This window comes from Myxocyprinus asiaticus, chromosome 40 (genome assembly GCF_019703515.2).
Source record: "Myxocyprinus asiaticus isolate MX2 ecotype Aquarium Trade chromosome 40, UBuf_Myxa_2, whole genome shotgun sequence".
Classification (NCBI taxonomy): domain Eukaryota; kingdom Metazoa; phylum Chordata; class Actinopteri; order Cypriniformes; family Catostomidae; genus Myxocyprinus; species Myxocyprinus asiaticus.
Window position 1 is genome coordinate 755,685 of NC_059383.1, and position 12,784 is coordinate 768,468.

At 37.6% G+C, this 12,784-nt stretch overlaps 1 protein-coding gene across 3 annotated transcripts in view; it reads left to right on the plus strand.

Moving 5' to 3' along the window:
- Nucleotides 1–501: 501 nt before the first annotated feature.
- Nucleotides 502–12,784, plus strand: part of sra1 (steroid receptor RNA activator 1) — a 61,830-nt gene continuing 49,547 nt past the window's right edge. Inside the window, exon 1 of one of the 3 annotated variants that reach the window (XM_051680634.1) lies at nucleotides 502–603. In XM_051680634.1, coding sequence (XP_051536594.1) covers nucleotides 579–603 — 25 coding nt within the window. In that variant the 5' untranslated portion in view covers nucleotides 502–578. The remainder of the gene's footprint in view (nucleotides 604–12,784) is intronic. The other 2 variants (XM_051680638.1, XM_051680630.1) reach the window with 2 other exon arrangements.

The window sequence follows — 12,784 nt, forward strand, 5'->3', positions numbered from 1 at the left end:
TTGAAAAAACATAAATGTTGGCAAGTAGTGTGAATTTTTTTTTTTTTTTTTTTTTTTAGTATTACTTATTACAAAAATAAGAGGTGAAACAATCTTGTTTTTAAATATTAATATTCAAAAAACTTTTGTCCATCAAATTAAAGTCAGTGTTGCGTAAACAACATGCAGGAAGCCATTTTGTTATCATGCCATAAGAAAACCATAAAAAAGACCCTCATGACTGAGTATCAAGGTCATTATATTTTTATATCAGATATAGGCACATTTTGTTCATGTCAAATTGAGTTATTCTAAGTAAATTCTAGGTATTTATAACTCAGAAATGAATGATTTTCATAAATATAAAAAATATCTTTTACATTGAAAGATAGGTTTGGTAAGACTTTCTCTTTTTCTTTTTTCTTTTTTCTTTTTCTTTTTTTTTTTTTTTTGGAATTCTCATCTCGGAAAAATGTATGCAGATAAAATAGTTCTTTCAAAAAAAAAAAAAAAGACTTTTATTTTGACATGTTTTGATAGTGGTGAAATGCTGCAAGAGTGCAAATTTCACACACCCGGTTGAAGAGTTGACGCCAGTCATGAGCGATCAGTTTATTAAACCAGGTAAGTGAGTTTTTTTTTTTTTTTTTACAGAGACAATATAACTGTAGGCATATATATATATATATATATATATATATATATATATATATATATATATATATATATATATATATAAACGATTGTCACTGCTGTATATTTATTCCGTTTCTCGGAAGTGTGAGTAAGCAGCAGAAGTTCCGTCTCGGTGTCTGCAAAAGTGGAAAAACACGAATTGATGACGTAGGCTCACTGGGCTGTTTTCAGTCTATTTAAATGTTTTACTCAGAACGTAGATCATCTAGATATTTTGTTTAGATCATTTTCGTAACATTTACAATCAGACGACGAACAAACGGATGGATGGGGCGCAAGCAGAAAAGTGTGATATAATACTGTACCAATAGATGGTCATAAGAGTATCTTACAAATAACTATATATATTAATATTAACAAACCGAATGTGTTCTATGATGGCAGCGACCATAGACGCGGCGTCCTCCCGAGCTGTTTTTACTAAACCTTGAAATAATTATTGCTCGTATCAGCGAAATACACGGGCAAAGTCATGTTGAACCATATATATATACACACACACACACACACACACACACACACAGTAGCCCCAACAAGTGTTTGGGCGCTTAAACTGAACTTAAAAATGCATGAATTCCTTTGCATTTGAGAACAAATCATCTAACCAATTTGTATTTATTGTAAAGAAATATAACATACGCACACTTTTCAAGCAGAGCATTTAACAAAAAAGAAGTTTGTTACGTTTTAAATTATAAAACAACATTAAAATTATGACAAATTATTTGGACACTTGATAATGGCTTCATTAAAGATTACAAGTTCAAGTGTTTTAGTTTTTAGTTTGCATTCCTTTCTTTCACAGAACTTCTTGACAACGTCTGGGCATAGAATAAGGTGAACAGATTTCTGAAATGAACAAATGGGAAAATTTCTAGTTCAGTGGTATATGTCCTTGAAATTTCACGTTACTTATCTATGAATTAAAAAAGGTGGAAAATTTGGATGTTGTGTATTTTGACCATGGTGAATGTAGTAATGTGATGAACTATGGTTTTCATACTCTGTTGAACATGTCTCACTGAAATTCCGATACAGGGGTAAATTATTTTCTACACTGTATCCAGTAGGTGACATTGTGGCATAAAAGTGAACTAAACAAACATATATAAACAATGATTGAATATAGGAACTGTTGCAGCTGACTCCACAGCACAGGGGCCCTGCCCCGTTCGCACTCTTTGCATCAGTCTTCTTACTCTTCTCAAATTCCTTCTCTTCTCCTCTTTCCCTTCACCATTACCTGGCACTTTCTTAAAATTAAGACTGTAGGCTACTAACTTGCTGGCAAACTGGCACAGGATTTTGAAAAGAAATTAGCTCACTTGACTATCATTTCCCTTAGCATTACAACTGAAATCATATGAAACACTTACACTATGTACTATATAAGGGCCTGAAATGTATTTCTGAAGGGGGATTGCCTCCCTTAGATGCCTCATATTGTTGGGGAATTTTTCTACTTTGTAGTCATGACACAAAGATAGTCAATATTGTATAATAATTATTATTACACTTTCACTATTTTATGTGGGACCTGTGGACCTGTTTTTATTTATTTTTGATAAATAAAATTATTAAAATAATTATTTGATCAACTCTTAATGCAATATGATGCTTCTTTTAAGTCACTTGTTTCCCATCAAGGCACCATGTAATCTTTGCTGTAATGTGCTGACTTACATTTATTGTTGTTCTTTGCAGATACTTTATTATACATTTAATTTATTTTTGCATTTTATTATTGTTGTATTCTTATTTTAAAAGCATTAATTTTATATGATACAAAACAATGTAACTGCTTTATAACATAGCTAGTATGTGCCTCACCTCAAAGCTGATAACGATGATAATGATTTTTTTCGATTGGTCTCTGGTCCAGTTCTTAAAGGTATAGTTCACCCAAAAATGAAAATTCTCTCATCATTTACTCACCCTAATGTAGGTATGTCAATTTCAGACATTTTTATAATCAATTGTCATGGAAATTAATGGTCAATTAATCGATTAATCGCTAACGTTAATATCGCAAAACCACCTGTCTAATCTTGTGTAGTTCCCCTTTGTGCCGCCAAAATAGCGCCAACCCACATCTCGGAATAGCATTTTGAGATGCTATTCTTCTCACCACAATTGTACAGAGCGGTTATCTGAGTTACTGTAGACTTTGTCAGTTCGAACCAGTCTGGACATTCTCTGTTGACCTCTCTCATTAAGGCATTTCCGTCCACAGAACTAATGTTCACTGGATGTTTTTTGTTTTTGGCACCATTCTAGAGACTGTTGTGTGTGAAAATCCCAGGAGATCAGCAGTTACAGAAATACTCAAACCAGCCCATTTGGCACTAACAATCATCCTTGTGATTATGTAATCAGGTAAGACAATCATGTAGCTGCACTGCATAAAATCATGCAGATACGGGTCAGGAGCTTCAGTTAATGTTCACATCAACCATCAGAATGGGGAAATAATGTGATCTCAATGATTTAGACCGTGGCATGATTGTTGGTGCCAGACGGGCTGGTTTGAGTATTTCTGTAACTGCTGATCTCCTGGGATTTTCACAGACAACAGTCTCTAGAATTTACTCAGAATGGTGCCAAAAACAAAAGACATCCAGTGAGCGGCAGTTCTGTGGCCGGAAAGGCCTTGTTGATGAGAAAGGTTTAACAGAGAATGGCCAGACTGGTTCTGACTGACAAAGTCTATGGTAACTCGGATAACCACTCTGTACAATTGGGGTGAGAAGAATAGTATCTCAAAATGCCATTCTGAGAGAGGCTGAAGACTGTTAATTTTGACCACTTCTTTGTTCAGGGACACATTATTCCATTACTGTTAGTCACATGTCTGTGAAACTTGTTCAGTGTATGTCTTAGTAGTTGAGTTTTTATGTTCATACAAATATTTACACATATTAAGGTTGCTGAAAATAAAAGCAGTTGAATGTGAGAGGATGTTTCTTTTTTATATATACAGTTTATATATACAGTATATAAATTGTTTTGCAGTATTGCCTTAGTCTTTTACTGTTACCAGATGGCCCAGACCCAGAGACTACAAGAGTGCAAATTGAATGAAATCCCAGATGCAGTTTATTATTACCTCTATCAATAATTACCAGGAGAAAAAAGTAGTACACAATACTGAACTTTGTAAAGAAGCCCGAAATACACATGGGACACTTATTTTGAAATATCTGTTGACCCAGTTGTGACCTCACTGGCATCTGATTCGCTGAGAAAGTGAATCTGATTCATACTGCTAACCTGAGCTCCTGAGATCAAACCCTCATTTCTTTTCGGGTGATTCATGAAAAAGATCCGGTTCAAAAATGTAATTTGTTCATGACACTCTCGCGCTGGGTTTGTTGTTGCCTGCGGTGCAGTGAGCTCATCAGAAACAGAACGGGTGAAAAGCAGAACGAGAGACACTGGTGGTGCACACTATACAGATATATTCAATAACTCACAAGAAGTTATCTGACGAAACCGCATATGAACGCACACAACCCGACTGTCACCAATAGCGACTAGATTTTAAATTATAGTCGCAATCAATTATTTTTGGTCGCATTTGCAATCATTATTTTTGTCACAGTCTGGAGCCCTGAGGTGATTATGGTGAGATGTCAGCTCGTGCTTTCCCGGCTATCGCTGACGTAATTGAAGGTTGGGATGAAACGAGATCAACAGTACTTGTTGTCATGTACTTTAACACACTATCACGGTGTGTGCAGAAAACATTCATGTTCGTTTAAAGAGAAACGCTCCAACGCTTTTTACATTGAGCCCGCTTCATCTCACATCTGTGCGTTGTCTTCTGTGAGCCAGATAATGACATGCAGCCCGCAAGTGCCCTCTAGCGGCGGGTGACTGTATAGATAGCCTTATCAATGTCTGCTGGCTTGATTTCAGAACACATTTATCCTGAATTTAATGAATCAATGATGGATAAGCTTAATTGATCAAATTATTAATGACAATTAATACATTTTCTATCAATAATTAACATCCCTACCATAATGCCAACCCAGATGCGTATAACTTTCTTCTGCTGAACACATTTGAAGAAAAACAGAAGAATATCTCCGCTTAGTAGGTCCTTAAAATGCAAGTGAATGGTGATTTTGACATTTGAAGCTCCAAAAAGAACAGACACTCAGCATAAACCTCATCCATATGACTCCAGCGGTGAAATTAATGTCTTATAAACTGAAATGATAGCTTTTGGTGCGAAAAATATCAATATTTAAGTACTGTACATTTCAAAGCAGTGTACAGAAGGTCATGCCTTAATGTCCCCAGTGACCATCTTTATAGTGATAACTGAAAATCCTGCCTTAATGTCTTTAAATTCCAAGTGAGCAAGCCAACGGTGACCGTGGCAAGGAAAAAATCCATAAGATTTTAGTTCTCTCTCAGTCCTCTTTGCACCTTGCAGTGCTTGAGGTGAAGGCAAGGGAGCACCACCTGTCTCTGTCAGCTGCTGCTGTGGGGGCTAGATTGTCAATTTTCTTGCTTTCTCCCCTGCGCCATGTTTCCTTGGGTCTGCGTCCAGTGGAGAGCTGTGCTGGGCAAGGAGTTGGGCGGTTTTCTGCAGACATGTCCAAGCCATCTCCAGCAGCGCAGCTGCACAACATCTGAGATGGTTTGCACCCCTGCTCTGCTCAGGAAATCTTCATTGGGGATGATGTTGGGCCAGAAGATCTTCAATATGCGCTGAAGGCATTTGGTTTAGAAGACGTCAAGCTTGTGCTCTATGATGGTAGTGGTCTTCCAACATTCCGAGCCATACAGGAGGATGCTGAGGACGTTGCTTTTGAAAATCTTAATCTTGGGGTTGGTGTTCAAGATGGTGAACCTCCATATACTCCACCTACTTATGAGTTCTTCTTCATCAGTTGGGTCTTTTTAGTGTTGACTTTAAGGCAGATGGTGCTGACTATCTCTGAGAGGCTTTCCACCTTCTGCTGCATATCTTGGTGTCTGCTTGAAAGCAGCCCTATATCGTCCACGTAGTCCAGGTCTTCCAGCACCGAGGTGAGTATCCACTGGATCCCCTGTCTCCTTCCTTCAGCGGTTCGACGTATCAGCCAGTTGACTGCCAAGGAGAAGAGTAGTGGTGAGAGCCTTGCTAGACGCCAGTGTTTACCTGGAAAGCTTCTGACAGATGGTTCTGGTGGATGACTTTGCACTTATGTTGACTAACTTTTGGGGTATCCCATAGTGCCTAAGGATTGATGTAGGCTATCGAAAGCTTTCTCAAAGTCCACACATACCAGGGTTTTTCCTGGCTCAAAATGAGGCAGAGGTGGTACAATCCTGATCATGTGCACACATTCACTTGTACCATGCCTTCCACTGGCTGAAGCAAACACTTACAAGCAACATATTTGAGGTGTTCCAATAATTAGATGATTGAAGAAAATGACAATTATCAACTTATAGCATATTTAACTAAAGCTAACATGTTCAACAACTCATTAAATACAACATAACAGCTAATGTGTTAATTTATAGTTAACAAACAGCAAACTTGATTAACCTCTTAAACCGATAATAAGATCATCTCTGATCTCAGGTATGTGGGTGGGTATGGTGGGAAGGGACGATGTGTAGTGACCAATTGGCCACTGTTTTACAGCTTGGATTGGACTGATTGCTTAGATTGACAGGTCTTGATTTACCACGCACACAACTGAAACAGTGCTGGATCTTATTACTTGTTACATATTCTATGTAAATATGTTTCTGGTTTATTCTGGTATTCTTAGGTTCAGTAAAACCCTCAGATCACTTGTTTGGAGAGTTTTTTTGACTTTTGATAAAAAAGGCTACCTTGGTTCCAAATGCCATAACTTGCTTTGAGATAACAATACAAAATTTTGCCCAGATACAGTTAACATGATTGTAGTCATCATGTCAAGCATGAATAATTAACTAAATGAATAAATAAACTGCATCACTTTCTCAGCAGTGTTGTAACTTTAGAGCCTCCAAACATGAGATGTACATGTTTGCATTTTTGAGAAAATCAAGATTATGCATGGTTAGTAATTTTTAAGTCCCTGAAATAAGGCCATGAAACACATAATAGATTTTGTAGACTCCAGTTTCGCTCACAAAATTCACTTTTGTGAGACACTTTTTGTGTTAGAAAGGCCGTATCGGATCACGCTCTTCGTCTGAGGTAAATTCACAGCGTGTCTTCTTCCAAAAACGATAATGAGCTCATACGGGAAAGACTGTACCTCTCGTTGGTTTCATACGGATTACACAATCTGAGAATATTTGTTTTCAATTTAAATTGGTTCATTTAAAAGTAGGGCTGCCCCCTAATAGTTGACCAAAGGTTAGTGATGAGGAGTCTTGGTCGACCAAGTTTTGATTGGTCCATTGGTCGCAGAAAAAACTCCACATAAAAACGACGAACACTGGTATTACCGCTGGTTGGACGCTAGGTGGTACTATGGGGTAATTTTCATTAAGCAGGGTTATGGTTAAGCCTACACAATAAAGCAAAACTTAGAACTTTTTTATTTATTTTAACTAAAAATTCAAATGAAACTAAGAAGATTACTAAAAAATAAGTGCAATTAAAATGTGTGTTCAACTTTTTGAAAGATGGTTTTACAACAGTTGTCAACATCTCTCTGGCAAAGAACCTACTTCATCTGTGCATTCTCGGGTATTTCGTTATCCGGGAAAATACATCATGTGTGTGAATAAATTTGTTTTGTTCCCTCCTTCATGAGATACATATATATACATATACAGGTGCATCTCAATAAATTAGAATGTCGTGGAAAAGTTTATTTATTTCAGTAATTCAACTCAAATTGTGAAACTCGTGTATTAAATAAATTCAATGCACACAGACTGAAGTAGTTTAAGTCTTTGGTTCTTTTAATTGTGATGATTTTGGCTCACATTTAACAAAAACCCACCAATTCACTATCTCAAAAAATTAGAATATGGTGACATGCCAATCAGCTAATCAACTCAAAACACCTGCAAAGGTTTCCTGAGCCTTCAAAATTGTCTCTCAGTTTGGTTCACTAGGCTACACAATCATGGGAAGACTGCTGACCTGACAGTTGTCCAGAGAACAATAATTGACACCCTTCACAAGGAGGGTAAGCCACAAACATTCATTGCCAAAGAAGCTGGCTGTTCACAGAGTGCTGTATCCAAGCATGTTAACAGAAAGTTGAGTGGAAGGAAAAAGTGTGGAAGAAAAAGATGCACAACCAACCAAGAGAACCGCAGCCTTATGATTGTCAAGCAAAATCGATTCAAGAATTTGGGTGAACTTCACAAGGAATGGACTGAGGCTGGGGTCAAGGCATCAAGAGCCACCACACACAGACGTGTCAAGGAATTTGGCTACAGTTGTCGTATTCCTCTTGTTAAGCCACTCCTGAACCACAGACAACGTCAGAGGCATCTTACCTGGGCTAAGGAGAAGAAGAACTGGACTGTTGCCCAGTGGTCCAAAGTCCTCTTTTCAGATGAGAGCAAGTTTTGTATTTCATTTGGAAACCAAGGTCCTAGAGTCTGGAGGAAGGGTGGAGAAGCTCATAACCCAAGTTGCTTGAAGTCCAGTGTTAAGTTTCCACAGTCTGTGATGATTTGGGGTGCAATGTCATCTGCTGGTGTTGGTCCATTGTGTTTTTTGAAAACCAAAGTCACTGCACCCATTTACCAAGAAATTTTGGAGCACTTCATGCTTCCTTCTGCTGACCAGCTTTTTAAAGATACTGATTTCATTTTCCAGCAGGATTTGGCACCTGCCCACACTGCCAAAAGCACCAAAAGTTGGTTAAATGACCATGGTGTTGGTGTGCTTGACTGGCCAGCAAACTCACCAGACCTGAACCCCATAGAGAATCTGTGGGGTATTGTCAAGAGGAAAATGAGAAACAAGAGACCAAAAAATGCAGATGAGCTGAAGGCCACTGTCAAAGAAACCTGGGCTTCCATACCACCTCAGCAGTGCCACAAACTGATCACCTCCATGCCACGCCGAATTGAGGCAGTAATTAAAGCAAAAGGAGCCCCTACCAAGTATTGAGTACATATACAGTAAATGAACATACTTTCCAGAAGGCCAACAATTCACTAAAAAAAATTTTTTTATTGGTCTTATGATGTATTCTAATTTTTTGAGATAGTGAATTGGTGGGTTTTTGTTAAATGTGAGCCAAAATCGTCACAATTAAAAGAACCAAAGACTTAAACTACTTCAGTCTGTGTGCATTGAATTTATTTAATACACGAGTTTCACAATTTGAGTTGAATTACTGAAATAAATGAACTTTTCCACGACTTTCTAATTTATTGAGATGCACCTGTATATTGCAAGATACAATTACATCGGAAACCCCAGGGCTGAGGAATTGGTGAATATTCTTGCTTTAGTGATTTTGCATTAAGTTTATTTATTTAAAAACGAAAAACTTAAATCAAATACATTTCTAAATTCAAATTGCACTCCAAACGAAATGAAAAAGCAATTAAAATAATGAAGTGATAAAAGAATAATATATATAAATATACACCTTTCCATTTACCGTCAGGCAAGAATCCATCTTAAACATCATGGTGGAAAATTACTTACACAAATGAAGACATAAAAACAATTATAAATGTACAAATAATAATTATAATGATAATAATCACTGAAATATAAATCATGGTTTGAGGTGAACGTGTTTTTGTGTTTTAGTATTTTATGTTTTAATCACAGATGTATAGGCTGCAGAGTTGGTCACAATGAACTGCTCTGTTAAAATAAAGCGAACTGAACTCAAAGCACCTCCTGAGCTGAGATGTCTGAGGTCATTTGCAGCACTCATAGACGATACTGTTCTTGCAAAAAATAAATAAATAAATAAATAAATCTGAAGACAGAAACAAAGAGTGAGAACCTTTTACATGCGCGTGTTCCACGAGACTGCATGCCTCCGTATCAGTGCGTCATACATGCGCATAGACGGCTTTTCTGTCATCTGTTCTTAATAATATAATAAAGTGTGTTTCTTCAAGCGTGTGTCTATGGGCAAGTTATTTGTAATATTAATTTGATAATAATAGCCTAATAATAATAATAATAATAATAATAATAATAATAATTTAATACATGGGAAAACGAGCCAAATATCGTCTTGACATGGTCAAAGGCATCAGCTATTGGCGATCACAATGACCATCATCAATCCCCAAGATCATCGTTTGTCGGCACAACCCTTATGTGCATTTCTCTCTATAAATTAACAAAATGTTCAGACAGTCTCCTTGCTGGTTTTTCCGACACATTCAGGATCATTACAGCTTTTGCCGGTGTCACTGCGGCTCGCTTCGTGCGTGCGCTTGTAAAATGTATACTTCAAAGGCTCACTATTACGGTTTAGTATTTCTCTGTAATGTAGAACATTGTTAGCAATGTTACTTATAACATTCTTTCTCAGCCCTGGAACTTAAACCATTTTCTGATGCATACCCTGGCTTGTTCTTGGCGGAAAATGGTATCTACTGCTTCAGAGATACGTTGGAGTATGATGCGACTGAAGATTTTAATGGTAAGTGATAGCAGTGTGATACCTCTCCAGTTGTTACAGTTGCCAAGGGTCTCTTTCTTTGGCATTTTGACTATGATGCCGGTCTTCCAGATGGCTGGGTATTCTTCACTGTCCCAGATTTCCTGCAAGATGCCTTGGAGGATCTGTGATATTTCTTGATCTTCTGCCTTCAGCATCTCGGAGCATATGCCGTCTTCGCCTGGTGCTTTGATGCTTTTCAACTTCTGTATGGATTCCTTTAGTTCTTCGATTTTGATCGGTCCCATGTTGATTTCTTAGTCTATTTCCGTCTCTGGAATGTCAACTGTTGTTGGTGGCTCTGGGCAGTTCAATATGTTCTGGAAATATTGTTTCAGTTTAACCTGTTCTTTGGAGATGACTGTTACATTTTCTGATTTTACAGGGAGGTCTTGGGTCTGTCTGTAGCCACCTTTTAGTTTCCTGGTGATCTGTTAAACTGTTTTCATGTCTTGTTGTTCAGGGGCTGTCTCGGCTTCTTCTGCAAGTTGGTCGATGTATTGTTGTTTGTCTCTTCTTGCTGAGAAATTGACTTCCTTGTCTTTTTCTCTGTACTGTGCTGAGATTCTTTCTTTCAGCCTTGGTGACTTGGTGTTCAGAAGTTTCTTCTTCAGTTGTTTACTTTCTTCGATGGTTTTTCATGTTGTTTCTGAAATCCATTACACTTTCTTCTTCCTGGATCCTAGAACGGCTTCTCCAGTTTCCCTTTGGCGATGCCAAACTCTCTCTGGATTCGAGGGTCCTTCAGCTTGGCTACTTCAAAGCATTGGCTTCTGTTCTCCCCGGTTTTCACTTTCCTCAACTTGAGTCAACTGCGCCACTACAAGATTTTTGTCACTGCCAATATCCACGTCTCATCACCCGTACGTCTTGCAGGGAGTGCCTCCACTTTCCATTTACAACGTGTGCCACTCAAAACATGTAATGTGTACTCGCAAATCTATTATAATGCAAAATAACTCTGCCTCTGTTTATTCATACAAATATTCTGCCTCTGTAGACGTGGTATAGCGAGGGAGAATACCGGAGTTTGAGGAATCAACTTGCCATTTAATCGGCGGTGCATAATACATGGTTAAAGCCACACTGTAAGAATTATATTCTGATGCTCACTGACAATGTGAGAGACATGAACAAATCAAATGACAGAAACCATTAACAAAGAACACGTTGTGACTCGAGTCCTCTCAAAACGTTCACCTCAGTAGAAAACTTACCTGCACAAGTTTGTCTAAAACGCATAAAGGATTTTCCCAAATCTATGTGGTGGCACATATGTAGAAAATTCAAAAATATGTGGAACAAAATCGCAAATCATTATTATGAGTTATAATTATAACGGGAACAAAAGATCGTGTTGATGTGTGTTCATGCATTTATGACGGATGCAGTTTCACATAGAGATGGAGACTAGCTCATGTGATGCGAGTTGATCACAAATGTAGGCTAAAACATTTGAGGAATCCCATTGTTAAAAGGACAAACATCCATCCATCCATGAAAAATTATGTGAATTGCTCCAACACCTGAATTATAATGAATTTTGATAATATAACACTAGAGGACAATGCCTGAGAAAATAAACTTAAAATAAATAGCAAGAAGGCACTGTTGTTTACAGTGGAAAGTAATTTTTCTGACATCTCATTTTTTATTTCCTTGATTATTGTATAAGCCTATATACAACATTGTGTTGATAGAGAGAGAGATACAGTTGAAGTCAGAAGTTTACATACACTTAGGATGAAGTCATTAAAACTCATTTTTTTAACCACTCCACAGATTTAATATTAGCAAACTATAGTTTTGGCAAGTCATTTAGAACATCTACTTCATGCATGACACAAGTAAGTTTTCCAAAAATTGTTTACAGACAGATTGTTTTACTTTTAATTGACAATATCACAATTCCAGTGGATCAGAAGTTAACTGTGCCTTTAAGCAGGCTATAAAATTCCAGAAAATTATGTCAAGCCTTTTAGACAATTAACTAATTAACTTCTGATAGGTGTACTGAATTGGAAGTGTACCTGTGGATGTATTTTAAGGCCTACCTTCAAACTCTGTGCCTCTTTGCTTGACATCATGGGAAAATCAAAAGAAATCAGTCAAGACCTCAGAAAACATTAGTGGACCTCCACAAGTCTGGTTCATCCTTGGGAGCAATTTCCAAATGCCTGAAGGTACCACATTCATCTGTACAAACAATAGTACGCAAGTATAAACACCATGGGACCATGCAGCCATCATACCGCTCAGGAAGGAGATGCATTCTGTCTCCTAGAGATGAATGTAGTTTGGTGCAAAGTACAAATCAATCCCAGAACTACAGCAAAGGACCTTGTGAAGATGCTGGAGGAAACGGGTTGAAAAGTATCTATAATCCACAGTAAAACGAGTCCTATATTGACACAACCTGAAAGGCTACTCAGCAAGGAAGGTGCCACTGCTCCAAAACCGCCAAAAAAAGCCAGACTACAATTTGCAAGTGCACACGGGGACAAAGA